At 51.2% G+C, this 19,673-nt stretch overlaps 1 protein-coding gene across 10 annotated transcripts in view; it reads left to right on the plus strand.

Annotated features, from left to right (window-relative positions):
• The window catches only part of AGAP1 (ArfGAP with GTPase domain, ankyrin repeat and PH domain 1), a 549,508-nt gene that overhangs the window by 170,795 nt on the left and 359,040 nt on the right, over positions 1–19,673 (plus strand). For all 10 annotated transcript variants that reach the window (XM_036857335.1, XM_036857336.1, XM_036857337.1 and 7 more), the window contains exon 2: positions 14,930–14,988. In XM_036857335.1, coding sequence (XP_036713230.1) covers positions 14,930–14,988 — 59 coding nt within the window. The remainder of the gene's footprint in view (positions 1–14,929; positions 14,989–19,673) is intronic.

Raw genomic sequence — 19,673 nt, forward strand, 5'->3', positions numbered from 1 at the left:
GGAGAAGACCCGCACTCTGTCCTCCACCCCGGGATCGAGCTGCACTCCATCCTGCCCCGCCCCCCCCTTCCTCAGTTGCCCCCCTGCCCGCCTGCTCTTCCCCTGGCTGCTCCCCATCCCCCAGGCCCCAGGCGTAAATGCCAGCACCTCCGAGCCCCCTTCCTGACTGCCTGCCCCGGACCTCCTCCCCCCGTCCCTTTCCTGGGTCCCTGTACATCCTGCTGGCATCACGGGCTGGCCTTCCAGACCTGTCTGTGGGCTTATTGGTCTTCTGCCCTAGACAGAGGCTTTCTGAGGGTGGGGTCAGGTTGGAGTTGGTCCTTGGTGCTGCCCGGCTCCCGAGATGAGTGCACGGTATGCCCCGGAGTGGGCGGCCGGGTCGGGACTGGCGGGGCGCCACGAGCAGAGGGGCACCTGTGACCCAGCATGGTCAGCGGAGCGGCAGGAAATGCTCCCCAGGTCTGGCTGCGTGACCTGGGGGCCTTCCTGGTGGGCACCCTGTCACGCTCTGCAGCCCTTGCTGGAGGCCAGCCCCTCAGGGAAGCAGCCTCCGGAAGGCGGGCAGCGCATCCCCTGAGGCCTGCGTGCTCTTGGCGCCCACCGTGGGGGAGGTCAGGCTGCCCGGCTGCAGAGCAGTCCCCCCACGGGGCTCGGGCACCCTGAGCAGGTGGCAGGGCAGGGACTTTGGAGCTGGGACAGTTCCCAGAGTTGTCCAAGTCAGGTAAGCGGGCCAGGCCTTTATGCCTGGTACCCGTCTGTGGTCAGCCGTCCAGGGGCCGGGTGCTTGGGTTACGCTGCTCTCTTCGGCCGCTGTACCAGCGTCAGGAGGCAGTCAGCCACCATCACTCCCCACGGCCAGACCGCGGGGGGCTGGAGGGAGGGCCTGTCCCGCCCTCCATGATCACGTGAAGGTTTTGTCAGAAACGCTTGTTAAAAGGGTATCAGAGGACTTCCCTGGTGGGCAGTGGTTAAGAATCCTCCTGCCAATGCAGGGGACACGGGTTTAAGCCCTAGTCCGGGAAGATCCCACATGCCGCGGAGCAACTAAGCCCGTGAGCCACAACTACTGAGCCTGCACTCTAGAGCCCACGAGCCACAACTACTGACCCCACGAGCCACAACTACTGAAGCCCGCGTGCCTAGAGCCCTGCTCCGCAACAAGAGAAGCCACCGCAATGAGAAGCCCACACACCGCAACGAAGAGTAGCCCCCACTCGCCGCAACTAGAGAAAGCCCGCACGCAGCAACAAAGACCCAACACAGCCAAAAATTAAAAAAAAAACAAAACATCAGAAGCAGTTGTACTTGCTGTCTTATAGGAGGATGTAGAAATTAAATAGAAGAGTTAACTGAGAACTGATCTTGCTTAGCTTTTCTTCGCACGCAGAAAATTCTGTCTCTGCCAGAAATAATCTAGATTCCTATGAAGTAGTAGTAGATCCTGTGAGTTGCTCCCCAGCAGTTGGGAAGTAATGGCTTTTCTATTTGGAAAACAAGACAGTTTGGATGCCTACTAATTTTGCAGAATGTATCATGAATGTTTCATAGAAAGTAACAGAAATCATGTCTGATTCTAGAAGGCGACCATCTGCTTAGCTTTAAGTTTAGTGACGTAAAGAATTAGGAATAAAAGTATCCGGAAGCTCCTTTCTGTGCATCTTCTGGCTTCGCAGGGGCGTTTGTTCCTCTTCACCTTGCTCAGCATCTTCTCCGGCCCTCTGACGAGGTGTCCTGCTGTCACTGCACATCTGCCTTGTTTGTGTCCACGTGGGACTCCTTCCCTCCCGAGAGGCCGTGTGTAATTAGAAAGCAAACACAGCTCAGATGTAGAGGATGAACGGCCAGGATGCGTGGGGACTCAGATTCCTTCCTCCCCGTTTAACCTGTGTGGCGTTGACACAGGCCTCCCCGTGCAGGCTGAGTTTCCACCGTGGCTTTGCACGGTGTGATGGGCAGGGATGACAGGCAGCCCCCCCAGAGTTGGGGAATGAATATACGTACATACACATAAAATTTCATGCGCATTCTTTTACTACTGAATGGACCTCGTAACTTCAGAATCACCTAAGGATCTCTGACAGTCACAGTCTGAGGACTGAGAAGTCTGGAAATAATGGGGACCATCTCCTTGTGTTTCCTCCCTAATTCAATGCTTAGATAGTGAGGCTGACCTTTAAAGGCTTCCTCCTGTGCTACCTTGATGACCACGTGGGTGACTCACCTCATGCTCCTCTGGTTGTTAGAAGCGTAAAAAGGAACCAGTCCTTTATGAGGAAAGTATCTCTCCTACCTTTTCTCGTTACAAAGATAATACCTGCCCATGGTAAAGAATTAAAACAGGACCAAAATCAGAGAGAAAAGATCCCCCTGCCTCTTCCTCCTAGAGATAACCCAACTAACCTCACGGCGGCGGCTGTCATTCCAGACAACCTTCCTTGCGGTTGTTTATGTGCTGTCGAGCTCACTCATTAATTACCTGGTGCCCGACTGTGGGCTGAGGTGACACGTCCTGTGACCCCGTCTCTGTGCTCAGCGTATCGCACGTCACCTGCCCTGCGGCTTTTCCACGCAAAAGCAGATTTTGTATTTTGTGCAGTCTGCACCCGAACCTACATACCGTCACAGCCGTGCCTGTTCCGTGTGAATTGGAGCCGATCAGGGCGCAGGGTGAGGTGCAGCGGGGCGCCTTGCTGGGGAAGGAGATAAGAGTGGGTGGCGAGTCCCGCAGGTGCATGTGTGTGACAGGACCGCTGGGCACCCAGCCCGGGGAGCAGAGGAGAGGGGCAGGGTGGTGGCCGTCTTCCCAAGGAGCTTCTCAAGCAGGGGACCGAGGTGGGTCTTGCACAGATGCCGGGCAGCATTGTCAGGCCGGGTGCAGATGACGGGTGTGACCGTCGCCAGCCCCTCTGTTGTGGACTTCAGGTTTTGATCCCTTTCTGTGTAACCACTGGAAATTCTTCTGTGCTGAGAACAGAGGAGGGCCGAGATGGTGCATGCGTGTGGGGCGGGGTTCCCAGAATCGGCAGTACAGCGACGGGCACTGCCCTGACCAGTGCGGAGGGAGTTGGCACACTTGCTCTGTTTTCCAGTTTTTCATCCATTGCTCATGACCAGTACTGACCCTGAACGTCAGTGACAGAGGGGCCCAGAAGCCGTGCAGGTCCTGAAGTGCACGGTGGACGCACAGGTGTGACGATGGAGGTGGGCCTTCATCTCTGCCCTTGGCAGTCTGCATCCACGTCTCGCAGACAGGAGGCCCTGGACCGGGCCCACAGGCAGGAGACATCGATCCGTGTTTGTCAGCTGACTCAACGGACCTTCTACCGAGATCGTGATTAGATTTGCTGGACATTACAACCTAATGGGCAGTATTTATTTTAATCTTGTAATGCAGCCACAGCATTGGTAGTGGCACCGTGAAATCACCACCCATTTCCTGTGCAAGGGCTGCAGACTTATTTGTGGGAGAAATCATTCATGCTAACTCAAGATGAGCCCTGTTTCCACCCTATAAGGAGAAATATCCCAGCTCTTTTTGTTTTGATTTGCTTTTATCTACGTTAAGTCAAGGGTTATATTAGCCGAAGGCCATTATGAGGCCGTGTCGAGAAACCAGGGTCTCTGAAACCTCCCTTTTGGTCAGCGCAGGCCCATTAAATTGAGAGAGGCTGGGCCTGCCCTAAGCACCAGGCCGCTGTGGGTCTGCATGGAAGGAGTTCCTGGAAGAGAAGATTCTAGGACGTGAGGGCCAAAGGGACCAGATGCAGCCCTCGTGTCTTACAGGGGAAGGGATGGGGGCCCGAAGAGGCGAAGTGACTTGCTTCCTGGAAGCAGGAGTTCCCACCTCCAGCTGGAGAAGTGCTGATTACTGTCTCCCGTCTCACGCGCTTAGTCCTGGTGAAGCAGCTCACAAGTGGCCGAGCACATCCATGCCCCCCACCGCTGTGACGCCTGCAGCCCCGCATGGAATGCTGATTCTCTGCCGGCGATGGGCAGGCCATGGTAACCGACGCAGAGCAGGCTCTGTGCCTTTTGCCCCTGCTGCTGGGCTTGTGTGGTCCTGGGCCCCGCTGGCCACGCGGCCTCCACTCCTCCACCAACCTTATAGTTTTTTTAGACAAAATTCAGGGGCAGTAGGGAAAGAGTTAATTCTGCCTGCTCATTCTGTAGTCATCTTCCGGATTCATTGTCATCTGTTACCAAGCCATCCCTTATTATAAACATTGATTGCACCAAGAGGTACAAAATATTACTGACTGTTTGCAATTCTCTATGAAATTAAAACTGTCGGGCTCAATTATATCCAGCACAGGACTGACAGAAGTGCAGCTTATGAATTGTAAATATCTAAGCCATCTCTGTTTATTCCAGGATTTATTTTAACCAGGAAAATTTTCTTGTTTCAGCTTTGTCTTAACTTTCACAAATAAAGTGGTTGTTGCCCACCAGCAGCATCTAAGCTGCATAGTAGTGGTTACCTTTTGGGGCGTCCCTGGCGGCCCAGTGGGTAAGACTGCGCGCTCCCAATGTAGGGGCCCCGGGTTCGATCCCTGGTCAGGGAGCTAGATCCCGCACGCATGCCGCAGCTAAGACGCAGTGCGGCCACAATAAATAATAAATATTTTTTAAAAAATTACCTTTTAATTCATGTGTTGACTCATACTTCAGTAAGAAAAACAGCTGTAACCTATCTCAGAAAAATGGCTGTGAATTTAACCTGCTGATTTTATTTTTTCTGGCAGTTTATGACTCATACCTTTTCATAAAACGTCCTTATTTAAACATTTTCGTTTTCGAAGACTCGGCAGTTTCATTGTAGGTGTTAAAATGTTTTAAAGACTCCTTAAAGTCTGTTTACAATTTAAAATCTTTTAAAAAGGTAGGATTCTGACTTTGGTCTGAGATGACAACATTTTGCAGCTGCTTAGATGTGCCAGGAGGCTGTGTGTCCTTGGCCGTGAGCTGGCATTTTAGTGGTGGGGCTGCGTATGTTCTGAGGGTCCTTGTCTCAGGACCCTAGTGTGGCAGCCAGTGTTATTGTTTCACAATTATTAATCACACCAGCCATCACTTAAAACTTCTTGTTAATCTTCCCACTTAACAGAAGCTCTTACCCAGGGCTCAGCTGTAAGTCCTCGTAAAGTCCAGGTTGAACATCTCCTATGTGATATATGTATTCTTTTTCATATTCTTTTCCATTATGGTTTGCCACAGGATATTGAATAGAGTTCCCCGTGCTCTACAGTAGGACCTTGTTGTTTATCCATCCTACATATATGTATAATAGTTTGCATCTGCTAATCCCAAACTCCCATTCCTTCCGCCTGCAACCATCCCCCCGCCCAGCAACCACAAGTCCACAAGTCTGTTCTCTATGTCTGTGAGTCTGTTTCTGTTTCATAGATATGTTCATTTGTGTCATATTTTAGATTCCACTTATAAATGATATCATATGGTATTTGTCTTTCTCTTTCTGACTTATTGGTACTTTGCTTAGTATGATAATCTCTAGGCCCATCCACGTTGCTGCAAATGGCATTATTTCATTATTTTTGATGGCTGAGTAATATTCCATTGCGTACGTATACACACACACACACACACCCCACATCTTCTTTATCCATTCATCTGTTGATGGACATTTAGATTGTTTTCCTGTCTTGGCTATTGTAAATATTAGTGCTGCTATGATCATAGGGGTGCATGTATCTTTTTGAATTATAGTTTTGTCTGGGTATATGTCCAGGAACGGGACTGCTGGATCATATGGTAATGCTATTTTTAGTTTTTTGAGGAATCTCCGTACTGTTCTCCATAGTGGCTGCACCAATTTACATTCCCCCGATAGTGGTTCTTTTAGGGACTTTGGTGTTGATAGAAGGCCCCTGACTTGAGCTTGGAGACTGGCCTGTTGTCTGTTTGCGTGGAAATGCTTACATGATGTCTCTTGGGTTAACCAGAGCGAGGACCATAGGGTTATCGTGCTTGGGGATCCAAAGCCTGCTCTAGAAAGACATCTGCAGCAAAACCCACTATCGCCCTGGATTTATGACAGCAGAACAGAAATCAGATGGAATCAGGTTGCGCAGGTTTTTGGATTGTTGTGTTGTTTGTGAATAAAATATTCTGGAGCGGCGCCCGCTAATGACGTGCGCATCCTTCTGAAGATAATACAGAACACAGAGCTGTCAGGGCTGCACAGAAGGGCCCTTCATAGGTGGTTTGCCTGCTCCCCCTCTGGGCTGTAGAGAGGCATCAGTTTTCGTATTTGAAGGAGGAAAGGAACGTTTTCTTCCTCTCCATTCTCAAATCCTCACACCCTCTACTCTCCTTATCCTCAGACACGAATCTTTCAAGCCGTTTTTCACACACCCAGCACAGCAGTGGTGTTGTCAGAGAGCTCTGGAACAAGGTGCTTTATGAAGCATGTAGGAACGCCACTGGGGGAAACGGAGGGCAGGGAATCAGCCGTCCTCTGAGAAGTCAGAAGCTCGCGTCTCCCCTGGACCTCGTCTGGGCAGGCATCATTTGCCTTGGGCGTTCCTTAGGCAGAAGAGAAAGGATCCCCTTAGAGGCTGGTCTTGTGGAGAAGGATTCTGAGTCACATCAGGGCTTAGGGGAAGGAAGATGCTTGGGATCTCAAGCCTCTGGTCCTGTCCGCGGTGGTGGGATTGGGGGCGTCACCCTGCCCTGGGAGGACCTCAGGAGTAGGGGTTGGATGCTGTCAGGGGACGTGTGGGTGGGAGACTGGTTTCTGGGTCTTTGAGGTCACTGGAAAGCATCCTGAACTTCCAGGGAAGCCTGGAACGAATCTTGTATCCCAAGGGTTTATGGTTTATTCCATTTCTTAGAGAGACTCAGGGATTTTCAAATAAGAAATTAAATCATCCCATGGAAAACTGTGCCAGGGAGCTTCTGTTAAACCCTCCATTTGAGAGTCATCAGTGTATTAATGTATTAACCAGTTTGCAGTGTGGCTCTTTGCTGCTGCATTGAAATGGGTTTCTTGTTTTATTAGGGACATGCGTTTCCTCTCTCAGCACGGGAACGAGGCCGAATGGGAGCCCTGGTCTCCTCCAGTGCTTCTTTTCTCGGTGGTTGTGCTTCCTTTTTCCCATTGTTGTTTCCCTTTATATTTGGGGATTCTGAATGCTTTAAACTAAAAACAAATGCTATTTCACTTTTCTGTTGCTGAAAAGAACATTCAAAAAACCTTCCTGTGAAATTTAAGGTTTCAAACAAACATCTCAATCCCGGAGATAATATGTAGTTTTTAAAAAGTCACCTGTGATTTCAGGGTCCTTTTTTTAACCCTTAAATATAATTTCGGGAGGTTTGTTTGGAACCTGTATTCGTGGCCACTGGATCCAAACGGGATTGTGGGGGAAGGAGAGACTGTAACCGTCTAATCGTGGCCCCGTGCTGTGCTTCTGCGTGAGAATTTGGAGGAAGAAATGAGCCCGTAGCTCCGCTGGGGAGTGAGCCCAGGAGCCAGAGGGGGGCTGGGTTAGCGTACTTGAAGACGAGCGCCCTTGTCTAGCGAGGAGCGCTGGGAGCCGATCGCGAAAGACCCCGAGGAAGGACACAGCTGTGGAGACGGGGCCTCAGCAGGAGCGACGCTGGCCCTTCCCTGGTCCTTAGCCAGGTTCTCCTGCTGCCAAGATGGGGGCCCAGGACGTGGGGCTTTATGGTCTCAGTTCAAGTCCACTGAGAGATCTCTTGGTTTACCATAGCCCTCTTGTTGGCGTTCCTTTGATTCTTTTGTTTTTTTGCTGAGAGACAGTGAATTCAAGATTCTTTCAGAGCCCTGCAGAATTTCTGCTATATTTGAGTCATCATGCCACATGGATACATTTTTTTCCTCTTGCATTCTCACGTGCTGTAGCGTGAACCACATGAAATTGCTACTCAGCCACTTTTGACCTACAAGATGACAATTCCAGGAGGTTCAATGTAATATAAATTGGCCTGGGATCGAAACTAACCGGCAGTACCTTTTAGCGGGTTTTACTCGCTTTAGAGTTAATGGCTTGCTTTGAATGCCGATAGCTAATAACTTGTGGCTTGATGAGGCCTTTTCGGGCCCCGTGCTATTTCAGGCTCACCTGTGGTCCCAGCGCAGGCGGTGCACTCAGGTGGCCTGTGTCCACCCCAGAGGCTGCGGGACCCAGGCAATGGGGTACCAGAAGCCTTGCTCCTTGATCACACCCCCAAAGGCCGTAGGAGGGCTTCCACTGTGGGGATTGGGCCCTTTGCTAGCAGAGGGGTTACATCATCTCTTCGAGTGGAGGGGAAGGACTTCCACTCTACCGGTGAGGAAACGCAGTATCAGAGAGACTCGGAAAGTCACCCAAGAAGGTGGAGGCCACCGTCAGCCCGTGGCTTCTGGCTCCCCGTGCCGAGTTCCCTGTGCTCCTCTGGGTCTCCCTCCTCTCTGGGGTCCTGGACATTAGGACAGCTGGGGCCGGGTGGGAGAATCAGGGCTCCCACAGTCCACGGTGTGAATCCCTGACATTGGAATTTTACATTGGCCACATCTGCTTAGCAGAGTTTGGAAAGCGGAGGGAGTAAAGAAATCCAGAGAGCTGGTTAGAGATGCAGACTCTGAAGTTCGAATAGGATGGGTCCCGGCTGACGTTCACCTGTCGCCAGCTTTGCCAGGTGTCCCAGGTGAGTCTGAGGCAAGGTGGGGCGAGGAGCGCACAGGCGAGAACACAGCAGGTGAAGAGGGAGGGATTTGCTGGCGTGACCTTTCACAAGGGACCGCCCCTCTCCAGCAGCACCGGGCAGCCCGGAGCAGTGAGAGCCTGTCCCCACGCTGCTGTGGTATCATCAAGTGAGCCTGGGTCACAGCCGTGCTCAGGGGATGGTCATCAGTATCACAGGCTCAGTCGTAAATGTCGCTGAGACTCTCTCTTCTTCTGTTTTCTCTCTGTGCTTCATTCATCCAGGCCTGTGCAGGGTTGATCCTCATTGCATAGACAGTGGTAAGGTCATGCGTACTGAGGGCAGTTTTCCGTCTAAGGTGTTTGTTTGTAATTACTGAAATCATTTGTCTCCAAACCAAATTCATTGTGACGGAAAAATGGCATCATTTGCCTGTATTGCAAAAGAGATTTGATTTGATGTTGTAAAGAAGACTTATGCTTTTTATTCATTCTGATGTCTATACTCCTGAAAAGCCTTTCACTCTCTTGTTCAGGGCAGGAAGACAAGGAGAAAATAAAACACATCCCTTTTTATTATGATTTTAGTCCCCCTACCAGATAGGCTGCTAAAATTGTCCTTCATAATCAGTCATTTTCATCGAGGTGTACTACTACGCCAGTAGATTGCTGTGTTTATTCTCACATGTTGTTCATTTTTGACATGAAGTGCACAAGAAGGAAGTCCAGCCACAGCTTTGATGCTTTTCTGAGTGTCAAAGTGTAACTGCCTGGTCCAGGCTCAGCAGAAATGGACGGAACGAAGGGGTAATCTCCCTGGTAGACCTTCACCCAGGGTTCCTGGTTGTTGCTGGAATCCAAAGGTTAATGCAGTCTGTAGCCAAATTCATGCCCTGCGATTAAATAAACTCCGAGGTATTGGAGGAAAGTGCTGAAGGACAAGAAGTGCTTTTTTTTTTTTTTTTTTTTGGCTACTTTGCAAAATCCTATCGGTTTTAAGACTTGAATTTTTGGCTTTTGATACGTCAAGTCAAGAGAGTGGAAGAGTTGGTGCTGTAATAATACAAAATAATACAGTAGCACCAAGGGGAAAACGGGGCTGTCTACCCAGTGTAAAATCACTCTGATTTGGTCTATTCGCTGGACCTATTCTTCACCTGTGTTCCTAGCATTTAGGAATTAGGTGATTGGTCCGTGATCCCCCATGGGCAGCAAGTTGCTAATTAAGCAGCTGGGAATCAGGTCCCTGCCCTCCCCCCCGCACCCCATTTGTTCTCTCTTTGGTCGGAGGGGATTGTTAAAAAAGGGAGCTTTTCAAGGGCTTTCAAGTCAGAGCGCCTTTTGTGTGTGTAGTAAAATGAGGGCCTTACATTTCCTGGTTAAATGTGTGGTTCTGCATATGAATAATTTAGAAAACAGACCAGAGCTGAGCCCCTCAGTGTTCTCAGCAAGCGGAGATTGAAGGGAGTTTGTAGTCAGGATGAATTTTAAGAAAGTCCGGGCAAGGGAAAGGACACAGTTCTCCTGGGAGTGAAAATAAAAATGAACAGCCGAGTAGCTTTGTTATTGGATTTGTTTTCTGTTTGTTTCTGCAGCTCCCTGCCCCGGATGGTCTTAGGCCTGTTCTCCTGTCTGTCGGTGTCAGGAGCTGTTTGCATTCCTTGGGGTCCAGAGTCTTGTTCCTGTCACCGAGAGCAGCCAGGGTGGGGTTGAAGGTGGTCCTGGAAAGGGAGGTTCCGGAAAGAAGGCCTCGCTGCATCTTTTGCTTTTCTCCAGTGGCTCAGAAAAGCAGCTTTTCCGCTGGGGAGAGAGGCTGTTCTCTGAAATAAGCCCGCGTCCTTTGTAACTGTGTCTCCTTCAAAAGAACAGGGAAGGGACTTCGGGATTCTGGAGGCAAGCGCTTAAGATGCTTTCCTGCGCCCCGTCAAGGGTTGATCTGTGTGTGTCCTCTGGGAGAGGGTTCAGGCTGTTTCAGGGGCAGCAGGGTGCACGCCAGTGTGTTGGGGTGTACGGGGTGCGATGAGGGGCCCCGAGGCCGGCCAGGATCGGGGGCTGCTGCAGGGTCCAGGCTCCTTCCTCTGCCATGTGGACAGCGGCTTTTATTTCCAGCCCCAGGTTGTCTGAGCCCCTCCGTGGAAGGCTGTCTGCTTGCCCTCACCCTGCAGGTCAGCAGGCCCAGCTGGGCCAACCCTGCTCCTCAGTAGGACGAAACCAGATCGATGCGGGTGCAGGGGTGCCCATGGGCACGGGAAACAAACAGCAGCCAGTGGGGACGAGGAAGGAGGTCTACTTGGAGGAGGCGGAACTGGCCCAAAGAAGGGTTTCTCCTGGTGTTTGTATAATCTCTGCTTTCCTCCTGCATCACGCTTTCATATTTCCTAAGAAAGCCCCAAGTCACACCCTCCACTTGGAGTAAGAGCGGGGTCTCCGGGGATGCCAAGGAGAGCTGACCACACCCTGGTGGTCCAGGTGCGTGGTGTGTGGTTCCTTTTGTCAAGACAGCCTCCGGGTGGAGGCTGGTTGGAATCTGCAGGAGCCCAGCCCTCTGCCCAGGTTGCCGGCCGCTCTCAGGGCTCCCCCGGGCCGGGCAGCGCCAGGAGCTGGCTCTCCAGCAGCGCTGTGTGTGTAAACACGGTTATTACTCAGTGACCCGCGTGGTCAGCAGTGTTAGGACCAGAACAGGAATAAATACAGTGTGGTGTTGTAAACGCATTCTGTCTCAGCCGTCTTCCGCGACCTGCACTTTACTCGTCACTGCAGGGTGGGGTCCGCGCTCGGCACTTTATTTCATTGTGTGTCTGTGTGCATATGCATGTATATTATATATATGCGTGTATTTGTATATATACATATATATTTGCTTACATTTTTTGAGACCTTATTTTTTCAGAATAGTTTAGGTTTATAACAAAATTGAGTGGGAGGTACAGAGATTCCCCTTATGCCCCTCCCGCCCCACGTGCACAGCCTGCCCCGTCGTCACTCACCAGAATCGTAAAAACAAAGAAACTGCTGAGGACACCATAAATGGATGACCCAGATGGTTTGAATTTCATTTTTCTTGGGGCTCAGCACTAATTGTCCAAACCCCAAGCACCTTTGCCTTTGAAAGTGTAGGTCTGGCAGCTTCCTCTTTGCTCAGCATCATAGGAGTGTGCATTGTGTGGACACAGTGCATTTTCACGTTCTGAGCTTCCCTGGACTTTATCTTAATATAGGGTTAAGCTGGGAAGGAATTCTCCTGGCATCCACATTTAACTATTTAGAATTCCCTTTCTTAAGTCCTAAATTAATATGCCATGCGGGTGACCTGGGGGCACACCAGTGAGACAGCGGGGTGGGGTTGGTGTCTTCTCCCTTAATTTCACGTTTTGGTTGTCAACTCGGAATAACTAGGCTGAGAATTTCTGCTTAAAATTCGTAACAGTTCCTGCCCCTTTGTGTTAACCTCCCTTGTGTCCTTAGGCCCCGTCCCTGAGTCTGCTTTTGGGGGGTGGGGGGTGTGTGTGGGAGGTCACTTTCTTTCTCCAACTGCCTTCAGATTTCTGTTCTGAAGAAGCTAATAGTTTGGGTTTTTCCGCTCCTGATAAAAGTTCCCTGTTAGTTCAGGTTCCCTAATCTTGGTGTTCTTTGAGAATTTCTTTTCACTATTATGATTTAAATTGAAAAGATAAAATGTAATCTGAAGTGGAGCCATGTTAATGATAAGAAATGATTAACGGCTTCTTTTCCTAAACTCTACTGGGTCATTACAGAGGACGCCCAGCATGCTGGCCCCCAGTGACGACAGCTAAAGGGGCTTCAATGTCCCCGACAGGCTAAAAGCAGTCAGTCAGCGGTCACCGGGCATGTTTTATTCTAAATTCAAGTCCAGTAGCATTTCAAGAGCGCATGGGAATGTGTTTTCTTAAGATTATTCTACTCCAAGTGGGGGAATTGAGTGGAGCGCAGAATGGCCTCTTCTGAAATGAGACACATCTTCCGTGACTTTTGGTTCTAGCTGCTCTGGGAACACATGTGCACGTGCACACGCTTTCCCATACACGCGTTCCCATACACGCACACACGCACAGGCTGCTGGGTGTGTGCCCCCGAAGCACGTGTGGTTATCCTTTAAGGATTGCTGCACCGTGGGACTTAAATTGGGCATCCGGCTGGTCTGGTCGCCATGGTCCCCACCCTGCTCACCCCGTGAAGACCTCTTCCAGAGGGGCTGTGCTGTCATCTCTGTAACCCCCACTTAGGGAGTCCAGCCCGCAGACAGGTCCCGATCCATAGAGGAGTAGCGTGAAGGAGTATCTGGTGTGTACGTCTTCTGCCGAATCTTCTGTTATTTTTCATTTAGCCTCTTGGGAGGCACCATTCAGTCCTGACCGGGCAGTGATGGAGGCGATGAACATTTTTAAAGTAAATCTTTTAAAATTGAAGATGTATTTTTCTGGTCAGTTAAGTCAAGCATTAATTTTATTAATCTGGTCAGGTAAATCAGGCATTAATTTTATTAAGCTAGTTGCCACAAACAAATATATTCCATTCGAGGGAAGATATGTTTGCAAGTAAAAAGGCACCACACACACTGTTGCCGTGTTTATATAATTACACGCCTTTCTTTAATGGAGCCCTGCTTAATTTATAATCAATATGTAATACTTGCTGTGATAAACATAATCTTTGGTGGTATGTGCTTAAATATCAGCCGTGCATTAGTGAATGGAGCTCATTTTAATTCCCACTTTACCCTCTTTGTTTTCCTATTAAGGTTATTAAAAACTATATTATTGAATTTTTTTTTCATGCCAGATGGTAGAAAATGTGGAAGGTACCAAAAGGTGACAATGAAAAGAAAGTCTCTTCATTACCTTGTCCCCAGGCCACCTGGTTCCGTAACCCTAGATCAGCAACTGTGAAGTTTTTTATCTTGCCAGAAGTGTCCTCAGCATGGACAAGCTTGTGTGTGTATTTTACACACACACACACACACACACACACACACACACACACACACACACACACACACACACACACACACACACACACACACACACACACACACCCAGCCCTATAGCTTTGGGATGGCTGCACTTTGGTACGTTGGGGCTTTAAACATTTTGTTGGCGACTTAGCCTTCATTACATGGATGTATCCAAATGTACGTAACCAGCCTTGGGTTGTTACAAGCACAGCAACGGCACTCTTTTTTTAAAAATAACTTTATTTATTTATTTATTGGCTGTGTTGGGTCTTCGTTGCTGTGCGCAGGCTTTCTCTATTTGCGGCGAGCGGGGGCTACTCTTTGTTGCGGTGCGCAGGCTTCTCATTGCTGTGGCTTCTCTTGTTGTGGCTCACGGCCTCTAGGCGCACGGGCTTCAGTAGTTGTGGCGCACGGGCTTAGTAGTTGTAGCTCGCGGGCTCTGGAGCACAGGCTCAGTAGTTGTGGCACATGGGCTCAGTAGTTGTGGCTTGCAGGCTCTGGAGCACAGGCTCAGTAGTTGTGGCACGTGGGCCCAGTAGTTGTGGCTCACGGGCTCTAGAGCGCAGGCTCGGTAGTTGTGGCGCACAGGCTTAGTTGCTCCGCACAGGCTTGGTTGCTCCGCAGCATGTGGGATCTTCCCGGACCAGGGCTTGAACCCGTGTCCCCTGCATTGGCAGGCGGATTCTTAACCACTGCGCCACCAGGAAGTCCTCCCCCTTGACTTTCTGACACATCCCAAAGTGTTCTGACTGGATCTTCAATGTCTAATATGTTTCTGAGGATCAAAACTCCAGCTCAAAAGTCTTCTTCTAAACCATAAAGTGTTGTATTGTAAACACTTGGATTTTCCAACCATCACCTACTATAACTTTATTGGGGGGATTTCAGGCAAGTGAGTATTTTAGTGAAAAACCAAAAGGCCCGACCGAAGTTGACCGGCTACAGGGTCATTTCCAGGAAAGCCAGGAACTTCCTTCGTCCTCACACTTGCCCACATTCGGGATTGGAAGGGTCTTGACACCCCTGGCCAGGGTGGGGCCTGCAGTGCTGGGGCAGGACTTCGGAGTCGTTGGACTGTGTGTTGCGTTTTAGGAGGCAGGACACCCACTGGAATCGGAACAGCTGAGTGAGCCAGGCACATCTCAGCTTCTCTGGGTGGAAGTGAGGCTAGGGGTGGGCTGGACCGTCTTCGGTGTCCTTCCCGTTTGAAAACTGGCACCTTGGGGGCATCTTGACTTTGCACTTTGGTAAGTCGCAGCACCTCACTGCCTTTTACCCTCCTGTTTTACAGATGCCTTTGTGAACAGCCAGGAATGGACATTAAGTCGATCCGTCCCGGAGCTCAAAGTGGTGAGTGTTTGCTCTGGCCTCGGGTGTGGTCATTCCTCACCTGCAGGAGGGGGGCTTGCAGGGCGGCTCAGGAAGAGGCGAGGTGTGACCTGCGAGCACCCCAAGCCCGCATCTCAGTGGGCGTGAGGGGTCTCATTCCCTGGGGCCCAGAGGTGGGCCGTGTTCTGCTGTGTCCTGGGGAGGGGCCAGGCGAGGCTGAGGTTAGGGCTGGAGTCCTGAGGGTGCCCGTGACGGTCATGACAGACGGCCAGGCGGGTGGCCTTGTGTGCAAGGCTGGGTCCACCCACCACTCTCTCTCGTATCTGAGTGTGTGAGAGAGAGACTTTGTCTCACACACAAACGCACACACACACACACGCACATGCACACGCACACAGCTTTATTAGTCCTTTGCAGGATGTCATGGAAAGTCTCTGTAGCGAGTCATCAAGATGTAATTATAATTCGTCACCGAGAAAATGTGACTGTGTACTGTGTTACAAAGGAGTAGCGTAAAATTAAAAGTTTTGTTTTTATTATGAACTTTAATTACTCTTTCAGTGACACTATTTAAGGTTCAAATTGACTTAAATAGAAAATGACTTGGGTCCGTAACAGCCACACCTCTGAGCCTCTCCCCACTTCACCTGCCCCCTGCACTTGGGGACGGAAGAAAGGACAGCTAGAACTGTTAAATAATCACATTGTTATGAAATACGCGGTGTCTGGAGGACGTGTGTGTGTGTGTGTGTGTGTGTGTGTGTATGTATCTTAAATTTGTCACGTGACGGACCTGACCGTGGTGACAGCAGGTCAGCTCTTCCTGTCCAGGCCCTGGGCCTGCTCTGCTCGGCCCACCTGGCCCCTCAGCCTCGGCATGTTGTCCCCCCATGTGCCCCTTCTCCGAGGCCCCAGGGTTTGTCAGCAGCTCCAGCCTGTCTGCCCGGTGACCCCAGAGGCCCTCGGACGCCCTTCCCGGGGCCCCAGCCACCTGTGGTGCTTCGCGGGTGGACCCGGGGCGGGGGGGACGGGCCCCTTCTGGCCTCTCCCTCCGAGACAAGGAGATGGAGCGAGGACAAGAGTGTCTGTGACTTCCAGTGTCACCGGGAAGAACAGGTTTTGAAACTTAAGGCCTGAAGGGAGGGCTCGTGGGCAGGGCCTCTGACATCCCCCCCGGCCCGAGGGCATGTGATGTGTGTCCCCGCTGCCATTGCCAGGCGTCCAGGCCGGGCCCCCTGCCCTCCCGTCCCCCCTCCTTCCTCCCACCAGGTCTGACCTTTCTTGGTGGCCCCTTCCTTGGGGGGAGGCAAAGGGGCCCACGGTTCCGGGGCCGTTCCAGAAGCGCGGGTTCCGCAAGCCCAGCCCTGGGACAGCGCCGCTCTGTCCCCTGTGCTCTGTGACGCCGTCCCCGGAACAGAGCGAATCCCGCGGGACACGGTCAGGAGGCGACGTCAGCGATCGCGGCCGCGCGACCAGGCATGCTGCTCGGAGGTTTCCAGGGAGGTTTCCGAGTCTCAGAGGCGGCCCCTGGAGCCGGCCAGAGGTTGGGGTCCTGCCGTGGGAGTCAAGCCAGGGGAACGGTGTTCTGATGATGACGACACTTAACTCTGTGCGGGGCGTGGGGTACCTCCTGGCTGGAGTCGCCACCTTTAGTCCTGAGCCGGTCGTGCTGTTGTCCCCACTCCACAGGCGTCGGGGGCTGAGCCTCAGGTGTTAAGAATGTGCCCAAGGAGCCCTGGTTAGTGAGAGGTGGAGCCGGGATCTGAACCTGGCGTTGGTGCTTCCGCATCGGCTCTGCCGGCAGAACTTTCTGCGATGTGGAAATGTTCTCTGTCTTCAAGGTGGCGCCCATGGGCCCCGTGTGGCTGTAGAGCATCTGAAGTGTGGCCAGTGCAAGGGAGGTGCTGAAGTTTAAAGTTTTAAGGGTGTCAAGGCCCATGGTTTAGACCCAGTTTGGGGAGTTAGAGGTGGTGAGGGTTCTGCCAGAGCCCGCATAGCAGCCTGTGACTGAGGACGCCTCCTACCAAAACCTGTTCTCTGCTGGTATTTCAGAAGCATGGAATTTTCTGGAATCAGTGCTTGGAGGTGTAGGGGTGCTTGTGTTAACCGGTGGTGTGGATGTATGATCCTAAAACAGAACTCTCATAAAGTTGGCTTGAATTCACAGAAGGGGTGGACTCCATCTCACGGATAAGTAAATGGGGAGGATTCTGCAGTTCTTCTGGGGGAGGGGCCCTGCCCCCGACCCGTGTGGGGACAGCCAAGACCCCAGCAGGACGGCCAGCTCTGCTCTGGGCCGGGCGTCCTCCTGCTGGGCGGTGCAGCGGGCAGCTTGGCCTCAGCAGATCCCTTCTGTGCTAAGGCGTTCCCGGCGTCTACAGAAATGCTCCTTTGTTCGGGGCAGCCTCTGTGTATCCACAGGGCTGCGATTGTGTCCTGCCTGGGTACAGCACCCGGGACAGGTGGTCCCTTAGGTCAGCACCCTCAGAACCCCCGACTCTTTCAGAAACGCAGCAATTCAGTGACATAATAGCAAGCCTCAGATGGACTCTTTATGTAATGTTGGGCCATAAACCATCTGGAATCTGTCAGAGAAAAAATGTCAATGTTTGCTTTCATTTTTTTTTTTGGCCCACCACATGGCTTGTGGGATCTTAGTTCCCTGACCAGGGATTGAACCCGGCCCCTCGGCAGTGAAAGCAAGGAGTCCTAACCACTGGACCTCCAGGGAATTCCCCAATGTTCACGTTCTTTTCAAGAGTGGCAGTGCCATGCTATGTGCTTCCTGAGGTTGTGTGATGGGGGCCAGTTGCTTTGGGTCCACACTCGGGTCCCTGCAGACGTGTGCCAGGCAGCACATGCTGACCACTTACCTCTGGGCGGAAAGGAAACCACTCCATAGATCTCTGGCCCGTAGAGGTGGGCGTCTGTCAGCAACCTGTCATACCCTACTTGTGCGTTTTCATTGAATTCTCAACTGGGATTTTTACCAAAAGCCTCGATTTTATTTTCAGCAAACCACGTGTATAGCTGGTAAGTGGTGAAGTGTGGGACAGTAGAGAACTCAGTTTAGAAAGACACCTCGTGTGATGTGACCGTTCACAGCCCCGCCCAGAGGATGCCGGGCCCGTGTGATGACGTATCGCCACCAAAATACACGGATCTGTAATTTTCAGGACACCTTTTCCCGTGTTACCTTGCTTCTCCCCGAGCCTGTAGACCCAGACTGGCCTGATTCCATTCTCTCTAGTTTGTATCCAGTAGCAGTTCATGGATCCCAGTGCAGCTTTACAGCTTAAAGAGCATTTTTATCCCTTACTTTATTTCCTCCTCACAGCCGGCTGTTAGTTTCTGCCAGTGTTTCAAATTAAAATAATGCCCGTGGTGTGCAAACATAAGAAGGTGTATAAGATGGCCATTCGATCCAAATAAAACACCTTCCCCCCCCCACCCCCGGGACTGAGTGATTTGATCCTTCTAAGGGGTGAGTTAATTCTTAGCAAATCATTGACATGTAAGAAGGAGGGAATATCGCCACGCACAGAAAGCACAGACTGAACAGTGTTTGATTTTGAGCATTTTCCTCCTCGGGAAAGAAAAAGCCTAATCTTAATTAAAAATTCAATTCTGCGGCATACTGTTCTGGATTTTCTCAGCGTGAAGCTGACAAACAGCAGGTGCCCTTGAGCAAAAGAATAATTAACAGGTAGAAATTCTCAGATTATAGAGGCCCAAAGCAAAGGGAAGACATAAGTCAAATCAGGAAGGGAAACAACTTTATTTAGGATCCGTCCACATAGTCTGGGGCTTGGAGCTGTAGTAATAAAGCATCTCGTTTCTACTCACTGGCGTTAGTGTCATTCATTCATTTATTCACCCAGTGTTGCTAGGAGCCCGCCGTGGGCAATGGTGGGGGGTAGAGAACCAGACACAAACGAGACCCCCGTCCCTTGTCAGCACTGGAGAGAGTCAGACCCACATACCGATGTTGGGGAGACAAAGAGGTAAGGGACAAGGTAGCATTAGGAGGAGGGCACTAAGGGGGCTTTGGGGAGCAGCACTGGTTGAGGCTGTGTGGCATTAGGAAGGCTTCTCAGAGGAGGTGATATCTGAACTGATTGCTGACCCAGAGTAGGGGTATTATTTCGGGCAGCGATTGATGTGGAACAATCTAGGTGTCTGGAGTCTGCAAGGCCTGTTAGGATGGTGTTTGGTCACCGACATATCGAGGACGAAGCAGGGCGTGGGAAGCCGAGGACGAAAGGACCATGACGGTGGGAGGGGCAGGATGGTCCAGGGTTTTAGGTCAGGTTTTAACTTCCTTTCCACAGTCTCGTGGCAAATTTGTGCGCTTTCATGTTTGTTCTTCTTGTTAGTGGCACCATCACCCATTTATCCAGCCAGCCAGCACACCCCCCAACCCCCGTTCCATCCATCCAACCATCCCGTATTCACCGGCACTTTACCGGGGCCGGAGCCTGTGCCAGGTGTAGGGATTGAGAGAGGTGTCCTTGCCAGCATCACAGACATAGTGCTTGGTCTTCGGGGACCTGAGCGTGCTGGGGGGTGGAGTCAGGAGCGTCAGCAGTTACAGTGTAACGTGTTCTGGGTGTGCAGAGAAGCAGGGAAGCCACCCAGAACTCTCTTCGGGTGAAGGGAGCGGTGCCTGCCGGACCGGGGTGCCTACAGCAAAGTTGATCGTAAGG

The sequence above is a fragment of the Balaenoptera musculus genome, chromosome 7 (assembly GCF_009873245.2).
Source record: "Balaenoptera musculus isolate JJ_BM4_2016_0621 chromosome 7, mBalMus1.pri.v3, whole genome shotgun sequence".
NCBI classification, from domain to species: domain Eukaryota; kingdom Metazoa; phylum Chordata; class Mammalia; order Artiodactyla; family Balaenopteridae; genus Balaenoptera; species Balaenoptera musculus.